The sequence below is a fragment of the Salvelinus fontinalis genome, chromosome 39 (assembly GCF_029448725.1).
Source record: "Salvelinus fontinalis isolate EN_2023a chromosome 39, ASM2944872v1, whole genome shotgun sequence".
Classification (NCBI taxonomy): Eukaryota; Metazoa; Chordata; class Actinopteri; order Salmoniformes; family Salmonidae; genus Salvelinus; species Salvelinus fontinalis.
In genome coordinates, this window is record NC_074703.1 from 10,757,704 (window position 1) to 10,774,703 (window position 17,000).

At 42.3% G+C, this 17,000-nt stretch overlaps 1 protein-coding gene across 8 annotated transcripts in view; it reads right to left on the reverse strand.

The window, feature by feature from the left end:
* The window catches only part of LOC129838687 (DENN domain-containing protein 5B-like), a 78,157-nt gene extending 73,654 nt beyond the window's left edge, over positions 1–4,503 (reverse strand). For all 8 annotated transcript variants that reach the window (XM_055905825.1, XM_055905824.1, XM_055905823.1 and 5 more), the window contains exon 1: positions 4,123–4,503. In XM_055905825.1, the coding sequence (XP_055761800.1) occupies positions 4,123–4,231 (109 nt within the window). In that variant the 5' untranslated portion in view covers positions 4,232–4,503. The remainder of the gene's footprint in view (positions 1–4,122) is intronic.
* Between the last annotated feature and the right edge of the window lie 12,497 nt (positions 4,504–17,000).

Genomic DNA, 17,000 nt, shown 5'->3' on the forward strand with positions numbered 1-17,000 from the left:
GTAGTCCCTACAGGCCTACATTCTGTTATCAACGTGTAGGTCATATCACCAGAAACACTAGTACACTTGTAGCCTACACGGGTACACTCTTGCACTCCAGGGACACGTATAGAGTTCTAGAGACATAGAAAATATGCGCATGTATTAGCCAATACAGTTTATGGATGGGGTTGAAGTACACGCACGATTTCACTAACCCAACCACAATCAGGCATTATCAAATGTGCCGGTTAGGATTAAAGACCGGTGTGAGGAGTCTGCGGTATGAAAGAGGGAGACGGGGATGATGGATGAATGGACGGGGATAAAAGAGGGGAGAAAGGGGAGGTCTGGGACCACTGGAGCCTCTCCCCTTTCCGAAGAGACAGGATCGACTATAAAGGTAAATTCTCACCTGATGGAGTACATAGCATCATTGCAGGATTGCTTACTGAAAGCTGAACATCTGTTGTTCACTGGTACAGGCTGCATCTTAAGTGTGTTTGTCAGTAAGACTACTTCATTTTATATTTATGGATGCTTCGGGCATGCCTTTCCCATCAGTGGGGGGTTAGAGTGAGGGGTGTGAGGTGAGGAGAGGGGAGTCTCACGAGGATACAACACTGACCTAATAACTTTCCCTGTACAGCTGGTGTGCCAACCTCAACTCCCAGAATAGCACACACCCTTTCTCACTTTTCAGCTCCACACACACACACACACACACACACACACACACACACACACACACACACACACACACACACACACACACACACACAATGCAGCTGGTCCTAGAATACAGGGAACGGACAACACATTGGTGGCGGGCCTCTGTTAGAGTGGAACCATTTCTGTCGCTCTAGTCACCAGCCAGGATATATATAAACCACTTCAAGACTCTGATACAGTCAGTGAGTAAGACTTCTATTATAGTGCCACAATTAAAGTGATACGAAAAGGATTTTGGCAATGAAGCCTTTTATCTACCTCCCAAGAGTCAGATGAACTTGTAGCATGCTAGCTGTTCCCTTAGACTTCCAGTCGTTGCGCTAAAGCTAGTTAGTTTCGCGAGCCAATGCTACCTATTAACTTCTTTCATTTTGGATACAGAGACATAAAAATGGTATCCATGAGTTCATCTGACTCGGGGATAGTAGCTTTTTGGCTTCATTGCCAAAATCCTGAACTATCCCTTTAATAGGAGTGACACACACTTCACCTCTCCTCTAGTTTGGAAATGTTTCATCTCTGAGGACAAACATTGAGGTCAAAGCCAACGAAAAGTGTGGTACTACCATTCTCCCTATTTGTTCAGTCAGTGAGCGAGATGGCATCCACTGGGACAGTGTCCCCCCCAGCAGCCACACATGCAGGCGGGAATGCCGGTCAAATCCACAGGAAGTCTGGCCCTAGCGCCTAGAACAATGGGCCTGGGGAAACAGGCATACTGCCACACAAAGGGAATGGGAGTGGTTTGGAAGGATGGGAGTCAGAGCCACATTAACAGCTCAAAATAAGCAAGGCCAGGCCTGAGCCTAATGTGGATCAAACGGAAACCAGCCCAGACCAAACCGGCCACTGTAAAACAGGATACAAGCCAGGCTTGGGCTGCTATAGCGATAGCTAATAAAGAAGAAGCTCACAGCGAGTGGCGACATGTTGATATCAATGATATCCATCATGGCAATCTGAGGAGAGTCGTGGGGGAGGAGAGCAGTGGGCGACGAGCAGCTCGATCTGAATTGTAAATGAATGTCAGTTTGGATGTTCAGTTGCTCACTGGGGTAGAGGACAAAGCCCTGGGGAGATTGGATGCTGAGTGAGAGGGGGAGGAGATAATGGTCTACAAATGGCTCCTGTAATGGATTCTACTAGAACTTTTCCCACCGTGTCTGTGGATAAACAATGCTACGTTAACGGACCTCCAGAATAGCCCACTATAGAGCACTCAAAGATCAATGGAGAAAATGCTGCGGCAGACTACCATACGCCAAAACCACACACACAAATCAGAGACCCATAGACATACTGTACCATAATGCCCAAGTATAGGTATAGTACTTCCTGAGAGACTTTGCTGAGTAGTAGTATGTGGGATTAAGAACAGTAGAGTTATGATTTTGACAGGTGGTGCCGTCTCAACTATCTAATCATGTCTGGAGACAGATTCATCAAATCCCCTAAAGAAACTTAAACTCTGTCCCACAAAGCTTTGTTAATCATCACACCAGAGATACAGTCTCTGAATGATCTAAATCAACAGCAACACAGACATTACCACCCTGGCCACTCTACTAAAGAATCACTCCAACACGCCATCTCTTTCTCTCACCCTGTCCTTTCCTAACAGCTGATGGCTCAACTCCTCCGACTGTTAACTTGTGCCCCAGTTTCACACAGACACACAGGCAGATGATCAGAGGGTTGGGGTGATCAGTGTGAGGGCAGCAGACAGGGAGGCATAAAGGCTCAGTGTGGTGGATGCTCAGCAGTGTCACATCTGAGGATCAACGACGCGCCACAGCCTGAGATCAACACACACACTGGCAACAAATGGTTCTGGTGCAGACTTAACCACAAGCAAATAAAGAGAAACAGCAACATGAATTTAGTCACAGAGACAACACACACATTTCTAGAGACGAGACAGGAACACAGACAAGAACATCCCAGTGTCATAACCCGATAGCTGTTGAACTGCCTGTGTCATATCATTCATGATGCCTCCTCACCCCAGTGCAAATGAATCCTCACAGAATCAAAATATTAGCCCCAAAATATCACCCCGCTCAGCACTCTGATTGTCCCAAAATCCTGCCCCCCATAGAGAGGCTAATGTGTCTGATTAAACATGCAACTAAAGGAATCCTGAATCCTCCCATTCTAGAGTCTTGTGCTTGGAAAGTACTAGAAGAGCTGTTCCGAAGGACAAAGGATTCAAATCAGAAGCAATCACAGCTCCCTCACTTGAGGTAAAGCTGTTCTGTGAACACACACAGACCGTTAAGTAATTCTGAACTTCTAGTTACATAGACTCAGCCATGGAGACATGTGATATCATATGCAACAACAGCATGACGTGACCATACAGGAACATTTTCTACTTATCCAACAGAACCACGTGCAGAGCACTCAATGTCAAAGAAAGCTCCCTTTCTATAGAACGGACTATGTCACAGAGGAAATATTTTAACTCAACAGGAGAATACGAGTCTGAATCTGCCAGGTAATTCAATATGAACAGGATGCAAACTAATTAAAAACATGCAGCAACCCCAGACTACTGCTATTTGGCAGTGTTCGAGTGACTGAACGCAGCTCAGTTGGCCCCTGAACATAGCCAAGTGGAGGCTGGCGATCGATGGAGGGCCTCTGCTTTTGTTTTTAGGGGGCTGTGCACTTTGTTCAGTCACTGATGCAAAACTGGAGGGGTGACCCTGAAATCAATACGGGACCTGCATGGTTAACAGAGAGTACTTAGAGCTTGCTATTGCACTGAACAAACACACAGCCTCGCCAAACACAAACAGAGAGAGGACCTGAGTCCAACGCTGATTGATCCTAAAATATATGCAGAGATATAATAGAATTTCTTCTTAACTGAGGAAGGGTTCATGGGGTTTTAACTGTTTTATTACTGAAATAACAATGACTTTCCTCAGTAGCAGCCTTTGTAAACAAAAACATCCTAAAAGCCTCCACTTTTGCATCCTTCACTGTGCTTCACTGAAACACCAGCGTCATAAGAAGTGTTGGCGTTTTACCATTGAAATAATGACATTATAGCCATTGCTTTCTCGCTCTCTCTTTTAGTCCACAAAAACAGGTCTGACAAACATGTGAAGAAATGTCCCCAATACCTTTAACCCAGTTTACCAGAGACTACAAGAATGTAAACAAGGTGGCATCAGGCTGCAACTGTATTGTCTTTATGTTGTTGTCTTTAAATACAGCACATAATGTATTACCTTCAGACTGTAAAATATGTTCTAAATAAATGATATGCATTGACAGTGTCACTAAGATTCAAGTGTATTAGTTTAAAATCAAATAGATCGTTTTTAGAAAGAAAAAAATCGTTGTTTTTGCATAGTTACCTCATAGGGAAAAGGTTCATAAAAAATAAGAAAGTAATCTTACCGGCTAATTCGTCCGGTTCCAGCCCAGTTTCGGTGTCTATTCCGCATATCACAAAGTAGTGAGCAAAGCGGCAAGGCGCCGCTCCAGAAGCCGCGTTGGTCCCACTCATCTTCGATCACAGATCAACGTGCTCCCGTTCCTAGTACTCCAACCGAGACACCTACATAGCGAGAATTAAACTGGTTTTGAAACTATTCTTTGGTCTTTGTAAATGGCAGAATGATAGTTCCGACGCACGATTAAATTCGTTTTCTGTTCATCAAAGATATATTTAAATTTACTGAAGAGAATACTTGCTGGTTGTCAGCTCTTGGTCGCACTGACAATACTGGCCGAACAGAGTGGGGAAACTCTAGCTCGCTCGGTCTGTCGGTCGGTGTGTGTATGTGTGTGTGTGTGCTTGCTTTACTGCCTCGCGAGGGCCGACGCGTGGCAAGCGTCGCAGGGCGGGATATTTAAATAAAATCTGATGCATATATTAGGTCAATTAGGGGCAAAATGTGCACTGTATGTTGTCTACATATTAATCAATATATTGCATGCTAAAGCCTATGTTTAATTTTCTCTGAATTGATTCAGTTAATAAAAAACGTTATATGGACATTATCTCATGAGATGTGCCTAACATACATTAAGTCAGCTTGCTTTTGTTTCTGTTATCGTTTTCCTCAGCTCCAGTTTTTTACTTAATAGTCTACCTTAATATGCTACTTAATAGCTCCCAAACGTTTTATAGTCCAGCACCCCTTCAAACATTCAATCTCCAGCTGCGTACCCCCTCTAGCACCAGGGTCAGCGCACTCTCAAATGTTTTTGCCATCATTGTAAGCCTGCCACACACACACTATACAATACATTCATTAAACATAAGAATGAGTGTGAATTTTTGTCACAACCCGGCTCATGGGAAGTGACAAAGAGCTCTTATAGGACCAGGGCACAAATAATAATAATAAATTATTGTGTCCTTTATTTAACCATCTTACATATAAAACCTTATTTGTTCATCCAAAATGGTGAATAACTCACCACAGGTTAATGAGAACGGTGTGCATGAAAGGATGCACATAACTGCAATGATGGGTTGTATTGGAGAGAGTGTGTCTTAAATCATTTTCGACACACAGTCTGTGCCTGCATTTTGTTTTCATGCTAGTGAGGGCCGAGAATCCACTCTCACATAGGTACGTGAAGATAGGATAAATCCACTATAATTGAGAATTTCAATAAGCATTTTTCTACGGCTGGCCATGCTTTCCACCTGGCTACCCCTACCCCGGTCAACAACACTGCACCCCCCACAGCTACTCGCCCAAGCCTTCCCCATTTCTCCTTCTCCCAAATCCAGTCAGCTGATATTCTGAAAGAGCTGCAAAATCTGGACCCCTACAAATCAGCCGGGCTAGATAATCTGGACCCTTTCTTTCTAAAATTATCTGCTGAAATTGTTGCCACCCCTATTACTAGCCTGTTTCAACCTCTCTTTCGTGTCGTCTGAGATTCCCAAAGATTGGAAAGCAGCTGCGGTCATCCCCCTCTTCAAAGAGGGGGACACTCTTGACCCAAACTGCTACAGACCTATATATATCCTACCCTGCCTTTCTAAGGTCTTCGAAAGCCATGTCAACAAACAGATTACCGACCATTTCGGATCCCACCATACCTTCTCCACTATGCAATCTGGTTTCAGAGATGGTCATGGGTGCACCTCAGCCACGCTCAAGGTCCTAAACGATATCTTAACCGCCATCGATAAGAAACAATACTGTGGGGGCTTCCGGTGACGCAACTTAGGAAATGGCTGCCTAGTTTTTTGTACTGCACATCGGTTGGGTATTTCCCCCCCAAATTCAAGTATTTACTCTGACCATTATAATAACTTACGCAAAATGGAAAAGGGGAAAATAGGAAAAGGTCGCGGAGCTACAACAACAGTCCGTAACAAGACAGCAGAAGATATAATCGTCGATGAACCCGAAATGGCTAATGCTAGGGCAAATAAGATAGCAGCAGCAAAAGAACCCTCATTTCGTGAGGTGATGAAGGAGGAATTGCGCGAGGCGTTCACAGGCTTACGAGAGGAACTTCGAGAAGATATAAGAAAATAACTAAATGAGTTCAAGAAGGACATTAACCAGAAACTGGAAGAAAACAAATGAGAACTTCACAGCATATCTACAAGAATTTTGGACGCAGAACAGTGCATTGGGGAAACGTACACATGGAACTTCGCAGTCAAGGAAATACTTGAACAGTCACTGAAAAGCCAACACGCACTACAGGCAAAAGTGACAGAACTCGAAGGTTTCTCACGTCGAAACAACATTAGACTTTATAACGTAGTAGAGGGCGCAGAAAAAGACTATGCCCAACTTCGTGGAGAGTCTATTCAAGGACATACTTGAAGACAACAGTGACCTGGGAATCGAGAGAGCACACCGAGCTCTGGCCTCAAAACCCCCCAGCGGCGCCCCACCAAGATCCATAGTAGTACGGTTCCTAAAATTCTCAGTCAACGAGAAAGTCTTACATGCTACCTGGAAAAAGCCTGTTAACTTCCAAGGCCAACGAGTGTTCTTTGATCATGACTATGCGGGAGAGATACTGAAAAGAAGGAAAGAATACACCCCCATTAAGAAATCACTTAAAGAGAAGGGTATTCGCTTCCAAACACCATACCTGGCAAAAATGCGGGTATTTCTGAAAAATGGCCCGGTTACATATGAGCATGCAGAAGGCTGAGGACCTGAAGTCAAGGGGCTTCCCAGTGGAGTATACCGCCAGGAGAGAGCAGAAAGACTCGAGCAGGCTCTCCTATGCCAGCAGCATACCACCCTGCATACCACTACTGGCTTGCTTCTGAAGCTAAGCAGGGTTGGTCCTGGTCAGACCCTGGATGGGAGACCAGATGCTGCTGGAAGTGGTGTTGGAGGGCCAGTAGGAGGCACTCTTTCCTCTGGTCTAAAAAATATCCCAATGCCCCGGGGCAGTGATTGGGGACACTGCCCTGTGTAGGGTGCCGTCTTTCGGATGGGACGTTAAATGGGTGTCCTGACTCTCTGAGGTCATTAAAGATCCCATGGCACTTATCGTAAGAGTAGGGGTGTTAACCCCGGTGTCCTGGCTAAATTCCCAATCTGGCCCTCAAACCATCATGGTCACCTAATAATCCCCAGTTTACAATTGGCTCATTCATCCCCCTCCTCTCCCCTGTAACTATTCCCCAGGTCGTTGCTGCAAATGAGAACGTGTTCTCAGTCAACTTACCTGGTAAAATAACGGTAAAATAAAAAAAATATATATGGATCGTTGTCGACAAGCAGGGTCATGGAGAAAGAGGGAAACCATCTCGGCGAGAGGACGTTCACATCCGAGAGAGACTCAGGCATTTCCAACGGGAAGATGGAAGACACTGAATCGGATTTAACAGAATTAATAGTTACCGCAGCTGCTAAGACTTTGGGTTGTTACGGTTGACATTGCAATAGATAAAATATCTCCCCTATTTTCCCCCAATGCTGAACAAGGGTGAGTAGTCAAAAGCATGTGTTCTTTATGAACACACTAAGTAGTGTCACGGTAATAACATATATACAGTGACCGATATAGGCATGACCGATATAGTACTAACTTGTAATTAACCGATGTGTATAAGCAACGAAATAGGCGCCCTTATTAATTTCGGTTCCACCAGGTCTTGTTTGTGACTACGTCACGCATTTTTATATCTGAGCGAGGGGCCCATCCTGCGGACAGGCTCATTCCCTCAAACCCCAGAGGCAAGAGATAGTCCTCTGACATGGGAGTCCAAATACCAAAGTATTTTCCCACTTTGGTTTACTTTATTATTGTTCTTGATTTTTTGTTCATTTTTAGGTTCATGATAAGCAGGCAGATATGGTGCACAGTGTTTTTTATTTATATTGATGCATCATCGGGAATTTAAGGTCATAAGTCTCAATGTAAACGGACTGGGGAGTGCCATCAAGAGAAGTAAGGTAACAGCAAAGATGAAACGGGAGAGAGTTGACATACTATTCTGGCAGGAAACTCACTTATCCACACCTGAACACGATAAACTCAAGAAAATGGGATATAGGAACACTTTTTTTTCCTTCTTACAAAATGGGTAGAAGGGGAGTTGCAATCTTGATCCCAAATTCAGTTAATTTTGAGTTTATGTCAGAAATAAAAGACAAGGAGGGTAGATTTATACTTGTTAAATGTAAACTGGATAACAAGGAAGTTACATTATTTTATGTATACGCACCTCCAGGGAGTGACATGGTCTTCTACGGGAAGGTGTTTGATTTAATTGCCATAGAAACCACTGGCACTCTTATCTGTGGAGGGGATTTTAACACAATTCTAAACTCAAAATTGGACAGCACAAATCAAAATAGGAAAATGAGCCTAGTTGCCAAAAAGATCAATAGGATATTGCAGGATCTAGGACTGCTCGATGTATGGCGTGACACCCACAAGACCGACAAGGAATATACTTTTTACTCAGCCAGCCACACTGAATACTCCAGTTTAGACTACTTTTTTATGTACAGTGCAGATAGACACAGGCTTAAGGATTGTAGGATCGGGCAGAGCGACTTATCAGATCATAATGGCGTTTACCTCACTCTACACCTTGATAGCGAACCAAGAAATACTATATGGAGACTTAATACAAGCATGCTGAATGATCCAGCATTCAAGGAATCAATAAAGACAGAATTGAACATCTATCTGGAGAATAATGATAACGGGGAAGTATCTCCTGCTATATTGTGGGATGCAGCTAAGGCAGTTATTAGAGGAAAGATCATAGCCACATCATCTCTCAAAAAAAATATTAAAGCACAGAAACTACTGAAATTACAGGAAACCCTAAGAAACTTAGAACGATCTCATAGTCAATACAAAGACCCTCTTATATTACGAGAGATTCAAAAGGTAAAACAGGAAATTGACCAGATTTATAGAGAAGAAGTAGAGAAAAAGCTTAGGTTCCTGAAACAACGATATAATGAAGCAGGCTCAATGGCAACCAAATTACTAGCATGGAGACTCAGGAAACAACAAGCACAGAATACAATTTTCAAAATAAAAGACCCCAAAACAAAAAAGATCACATGCAAATTAGATGAAATACAGAATGCATTTGAATCATATTACACAAATCTGTACAAGCAACCAGAGAAGGCAGATGCACAGACAATAGAGCACTTTTTGAAATCACTTGATCTCCCCTCAATTGGGACAGAGCAAAATGATAGGCTAACTTTAGAAATATCCACCGAAGAAATGAATAAAGCAATATCTCAACAAAAAGTCAACAAGTCTCCAGGCACTGATGGCTTCCCTTCAGAATGGTTCAAGACGTTCAGAGAACAATTAGCACCTCTACTTAAGGCCTGTTTTAACTGTATCTGTAATCCCAAAAGAGGGTAAAGATAAGAAAGAATGCAGTTCATATAGACCTATCGCAATTCTTAACACAGATTATAAACTATATGCATCAATAATAGCCAAAAGAATGGAGAACATAATCCCAGAATTGATTGGTGGAGATCAAACTGGTTTCATACAAAATAGGCAGACACAGGACCATATAAGGAGAACACTACATGTCATGGACCACATTACTCAGAATAAGACAAGTGCAATATTAATCAGTCTAGATGCAGAAAAAGCATTTGATTCAGTGGGATGGGATTACCTATTCCAAGTTATGGAAAGATTTGGTTTCAACAAAGAAGTGATACAGTGCATCAAAACACTGTATTCATGTCCGACCGCTAGAATAAAGATAAATGGACATTTGACACAAACCATAAAATTAGAGCGAGGGGCAAGACCAGGCTGTAATCTTTCACCCACGCTCTTCTCCTTATACCTCGGGCCATTAGCACAGGCAATAAGACAGGACATCTTTTAGAGGGATTAACAATAAGAGGCAGTGAACATAAGATATGCATGTATGCTGATGACGTTCTGTTATTCCTTAAGGACCCAGGCTCAAGTCTACCTAGATTGATGGATGTTCTACAAACATTTGGAACATATTCAGGGTATGTGCTTAACGTACACAAGACCCAAGCCCGAGTATATAATTCTACCCCACAGGAAGAGCTGAAGAGTAGGTATAACTTCACCTGGACCTCTTCATCCATTAAATATCTTGGAGTATACCTACCAAAAGATACACCCAAACTTTATTGCATCAATTACGATCACATCAACAAGAAAATATATGATGACCTAGACAGGTGGAATTCACTTCCTGTGGATCTTAGTTGTAGAATTGAAACAATCAAAATGAATATCCTGCCGAGGTTACTGTATTTGTTCCAATCACTGCCCGTAGAAATCCCGCCTAAACAGTTTAGTGGGATAAACGGATATCAAGGTTTATCTGGAACAGTAAGAGACCAAGAACTAGATATACAACATTACAATTACCAAAAAACTGTGGGGGTATGGCCTTACCAAACCTAAAAGATTATTATGTGTCAGCCCAATTGAGACCTCTGGTGTGTTGGTGCAATTCAGAATACGAATCCAAGACTACTTTGACAGAAACACCCATACAGTCAGTTTTGGGAAATAAGGACATGGTAAAATAAATATACAATAGACAAAATCAGTGGATTAATTTCTCTCTGAAGACATGGTTTAGGGTAGTTAAGCAAAATAATTTAGACAGAGAGATCAAACTGCTGAGTTGGCCCGCATACAACCCCAGCTTCATCCCTGCAACTCAGGACAGCAGATTTAAACAATGGACGCAGAAAGGCATCACATCATTCAGTACAATTATAAGGAATGGGAACCTAGATAACTTCCAGGACCTAAGTAAAAAACATGGCTTGGATAAACAAGATTTTTACAGATACCTACAAGTCCGACACTATTTCTTAAGGGAGATAAAAGTGACTGACCCTCGAGCACCTCCAAAATTAATCCAAGTATTCACTAACGCATACAACTTGGGGAGTAACAAAAAATCGATTTCAAATCTCTACTTGGGTATTCAATCCTCAAAGAAACATTCTACAAACTATATTAAAAAGAAATGGGAGGAGGAACTTAACATTGAAATAACTGATGAAACATGGTTGAACATATTAGAGACTCAACAAAGTTCCACCAACTCAAGATCATGGAGAGATTTCTGTTGGAATAATGTTATATGTTTCTTCATAACACCTAAACTGAAATCAAAACAGACTGGCTCACCACACCCTTGTTGGAGAGAATGCGGTCTATTGAGGGCAGACCACTCTCAAATCTTTTGGCCCTGCCCCGCAATCGAAACTTATTGGGGAGAAATAAGATCTAACATTGGAAAAATAATGGGATTTGACATAGAACAAACATTCATTTCTTTGTACTTGGGTGAAATACCTGATAACTTACACAATAGAGAAAAGTACCTCTTGAAGGTCCTACTGGCAGCCAGTAAAAAGGCAGTCACTAGGAAATGGCTACAAAAGACCCTCCCCCACTGAAACAATGGATAGACATTGTAGAAGAAATAGACCACATGGAGCGTATGACCTTTGCTTTAAGAACTCAACAGGAGAGAGGTCAGGAATACTGGTGTAACGTCCTGACCAGAGTTCTTATGTGTTTTGCTTGTTTAGTGTTGGTCAGGACGTGAGCTGGGTGGGAATTCTATGTTGTGTGTCTAGTTCGTCTGTTTCTGTGTTCAGCCTAATATGGTTCTCAATCAGAGACAGCTGTCAATTGTTGTCCCTGATTGAGAATCATATATAGGTGGCTTGTTTTGTGTTGGGGATTGTGGGTGGTTGTTTCCTGTCTCTGTGTTTGTGGTCTGCACCAGATAGGACTGTCTCGGCGTTCACGTTTGTTATTTTGTTATTTGTTAATGTTCATTGTTTATCGTCGTATTAAACATGTTGAACAATAACCGCGCTGCATTTTGGTCCTCTCCTTCATCCCAGGAAGAAAGCCGTTACAACTGGGAAAAATGGGTTTTGTACTTGGAAAAGGTCTAATTCAAAGATGCCAATGTAACTAATATGATGATATGATGATTGAAGGTACGAAGTGCACTGTAACTGCCAGATCTTTTTTGTTGTTCTTTTACTTTATTTGTACTGTTCCTACAATAAAAACAAAGTATATAAAAAAATTAAAAATAAACAATACTGTGCAGCCGTATTCATTGCCTTGGCCAAGGCTTTCGACTCTGTCAATCACCACATCCTCATCGGCAGTCTCGACAGCCTTGGTTTCTCAAATGATTGCCTCGCCTGGTTCACCAACTACTTCTCTGATAGAGTTCAGTGTGTCAAATCGGAAGGTCTGTTGTCCGGGCCTCTGGCAGTCTCAATGGGGGTGCCACAGGGTTCAATTCTTGGGCCGACTCTCTTCTCTGTATACATCAATGATGTCGCTCTTGCTGCTCGTGAGTCTCTGATCCACCTCTACGCAGACGACACCATTCTGTATACTTCTGGCCATTCTTTGGACACTTAACAACCCCCAGGCGAGCTTCAATGCCATACAACTCTCCTTCCGTGGCCTCCAATTGCTCTTACATACAAGTAAAACTAAATGCATGCTCTTCAACCGATCGTTGCCTGCACCTGCCCGCCTGTCCAACTTTACTACTCTGGACGGCTCTGACTTAGAATATGTGGACAACTCCAAATACCTAGGTGTCTGGTTAGACTGTAAACTCTCCTTCCAGACTCATATCAAACATCTCCAATCAAATGTTAAATCTAGAATTGGCTTCCTATTCCGCAACAAAGCATCCTTCACTCATGCTGCCACACATACCCTTGTAAAACTGACCATCCTACCAATCCTCGACTTCGGTGATGTAATTTACAAAATAGCCTCCAATACCCTACTCAATAAATTGGATGCAGTTTATCACAGTGCCATCCGTTTTGTCACCAAAGCCCCATACACTACCCACCACTGCGACCTGTACACTCTCGTTGGCTGGCCCTCGCTTCATACTCGTCGCCAAACCCACTGGCTCCAGGTCATCTACAAGACCCTGCTAGGTAAAGTCCCCCCTTATCTCAGCTCGCTGGTCACCATAGCAGCACCCACCTGTAGCACGTGCTCCAGCAGGTATATCTCTCTGGTCACCCCCAAAACCAATTCTTCCTTTGGCCGCCTCTCCTTCCAGTTCTCTGCTGCCAATGACTGGAACGAACTACAAAAATCTCTGAAACTGGAAACACTTATCTCCCTCACTAGCTTTAAGCACCAGCTGTCAGAGCAGCTCACAGATTACTGCACCTGTACATAGCCCATCTCTAATTTAGCCCAAACAACTACCTCTTTCCCTACTGTATTTATTTATTTTGCTCCTTTGCACCCCATTATCTCTACTTTGCACATTCTTCCACTGCAAATCAACCATTCCAGTGTTTTACTTGCTATATTGTATTTACTTTGACCATGGCCTTTTTTTTTGCCTTCACCTCCCTTATCTCACCTCATTTGCTCACATTGTATATAGACTTATTTTTCTACTGTATTATTGACTGTATGTTTGTTTTACTCCATGTGCAACTCTGTGTTGTTGTATGTGTTGAACTGCTTTGCTTTATCTTGGCCAGGTTGCAATTGTAAATGAGAACTTGTTCTCAACTTGCCTACCTGGTTAAATAAAGGTGAAATAAAGTAAATAAAAACGTGGTTGTAAAGGGCATCAGTGTCTTAACAGCGCCATTTGCCAAGGCAGCATATTCTGAGCGCAGCACTATCCAGAAATCTGGCAGTAGCTTCTGATTAAATTACATTTTGACAGAACCGCTTGTTGCAATTTCAATGAGGCTCTCTTGTTCAGATATCGGTAAGTGGACTTAAGGCAGGACATCAAATGGATAACAAATCCAGTTGTTTGTGTCATCCGTTTCGAGAACGTACCTGCGTAATTGCGCACCCAGCTCAACTCAGGTGCTTCGCTATATCACATTTGACATTGTCCGTAATCTTGAGTTCAATTGCACACAAAAAAATCATACAATGATGGAAATACCTGTGTGTTGTCCTTGTTAATGCAGACAGAGAAGAGCTCCAACTTAATCATAGCGTCAATTTTGTCCCGCACATTGAATATAGTTGCGGAGAGTCCCTGTAATCCTAGATTCGGATCATTCAGGCGAGAAAAAACATCGCCCAGATAGGCAAGTCGTGTGAGAAACTCGTCATCATGCAAGCACTAGCGCTTCTGGGGGGGGGGTGGGGGCAGTGCCCCTGTGACAACAACTTTGGACCCCCTTGTGGCCCCCCTAAATGTGGAGTATGAATTTTTTTTTACATAACTATCCGTTATTAGACAGTGGCAACGATAATGATTATGAACATGGTCTTCTGCCTGCTAATGCCTGCAATGCAGTGAAGAAAACGATATGACAACAATGACGTCTAATGTAACTGGCCACTCTAACAGTACAACTGGCCCCAGCTTGACCCCCCAGTTGAAATGGTCTAGAATCGCCACTGCATGCAAGCGGTCAGATAGGTGAAAAGTATGGTCAGTAAAGACAACTTTAAGCTCATCTCTCAATTAAAAAAAAAAACGTGTCAATTGATAACCAGCACACTATTGTAAAAGCATTACATGGTCGCCTCGCATATCATTGCATAATACTGAAAATTGTTATTCGCTGAACATTGGATGGTTAAATTTTATTTTTGGCAGTGAAACGAGGCTACTCAGACAAGAAAAAAAAATCACCCAAATGTATAGCCCTGTTGAAAAGTCTAAATTGACTGTTTGAAAATGTGAATCACATTTGTTTTTAGGCGTACCCCGGACTGCATTTCTACCCCAGTTTGGGAAGAGCCAGGCTACAGGATTCTGTACATGGCTGACCTTGCCTGGGGGATCGGAGGGTTAAATCCAGCCAGTGTTCACACAATCCACGAGAGAGAATTATGGAGTCAGCCAATGTAATACTAGCTGTTCTCCTCTATCCTCCTCCCAGTTCTCCCAGTTCTCCCCTCTTACTCCTCAGACTCTGTGACAGGAAGACAGCTTCTCAGCAAGGGGTCATAATATCCCATTGTCCTCTGAATGGCTGTAAATGAGCTGTGTGTTTTGATCTCAGCAGGTGTCAGATGAGAGGCACTGGGCTGTAGAGGAAAAGCCCCTTCCCAACACAGTGCTAAAACTCATGTTCATTCTCCTCACCTCACCAGTCATTAACCTCTGAAAGTCCATTGTGTCTGTTGCATGGGATAGGAATATCGGGGAAATAACAGGCTAGGTACTGTATGTAAGGTTAGGAATTTTCAACTCCTGAAGAGATACATCTTGTATTATAAACTGGGTGGTTTGAGCCCTGAACGCTGTTTGGCTTACAGCCGTGGTATATGATATCAGATCATATATCACCAGTATGACAAAACATATATTTTTAATGCTCAAGTCATTTAAAAAAACAACTTTATTTACCAACGCTGGGCCAATTGTGCACCACCTTATAGGACTCCCAATCACAGCCGGTTGTGATACAGCCTGAAATCGAACCAGGGTCTGTAGTGACACCTCTAGCACTAAGATGCAGTGCCTTAGACCACTGAGCTACTCGGGAGCCCAATTATGTCAGTAACCAATTTATAATAGCAATAAGGCATCTCGGGGGTTTGTGGTATATGGCCAATAAAGGAGAAAAAGAAACGCACACCTATTTAGGCGAGGTGCTGGCTAGCTGAGTAGAAAACTTAAAAATAAAGGAGAGCCTCTAGGAGCTCAGATGCAAAAATATTTAATTTACCAACGTTTCGACAGGCAAGCTGTCTTCATCAGGGTACAATATGGCCAATATACCATGACTAAGGGCTGTTCTTAGGCACGACACAACGTGGATCATATACCCCCCCATCCATGCCTTATTGCTTAACTATACACTACCGGTTAAAAGTTTTATAACAATTACTCATTCAAGGGTTTTTCTTTATTTGTACTATTTTGTACATTGTAGATAGTACAAGTGAAGACATCAAAACTATGAAATAAGACATATGGAATCACCAAACCAAAAAAGTGTTGAATTGAAATTCATTCCAGGTGACTACATCATGAAGCTGTTTGAGAGAATGCCAAGAGTGTGCAAAGATGTCATCAAGGCAAATGGTGACTATTTGAATGTTTGTTTAACACTTTTTTGGTTACCACTTGACTCCATGTGTTTTTTCGTAGTTTTCGTGTATTTACTATTATTCTACAATGTAGAAAATAGTAAAATTCAAGAAAACCAAATTATTCAAAGGTTTTTCTAAAACTTTTGACCGGTAGTGTACATTCTCAACAGGCCTCCACCACTCTTGTCCTTGTAGGCAGCAGTTTCTGTTTGGCTTTCTCCAATAAATATACAATAAGTGTTGTGTAGAAACAGAAAATATGACTGAATATTCCCCTCTGTTATCTGTTCTGATCCATTCGCCTATGTGAGTCTCTCAAGTCTCAACACATAGGAGAACTGAGAAGCCTTGCACAAGCAAGTGACTGAAATGAAAGGAACATTGTACTTTGCTTCCCTCTGGTGGTGTAACTGTGTCTCAAATGTGGTCTTCGCCTGGTGGTGGGGGTAAATAATACTACAATGATCTTCGTTGGATGCTGGGTAGCCTGAGAGGATAGGTAACAACATATGTTCTATATTTATATTAGTTCAGTGCCATAACAATACAGAAACAGAGGTGTATATATAAAAAAAGAATACAGCATCAAAACTTACAAAAACGGACAGATATTAAAAACAAAACATGGGATTGACAAATTTAAGACGTAGTATAAAACCAGTAACCTGTAAAGTACATATATTCCTCAATACCCGAAACATTAGCAAATGGCAACAAAACAACATCTATGGCCACAAAACTAT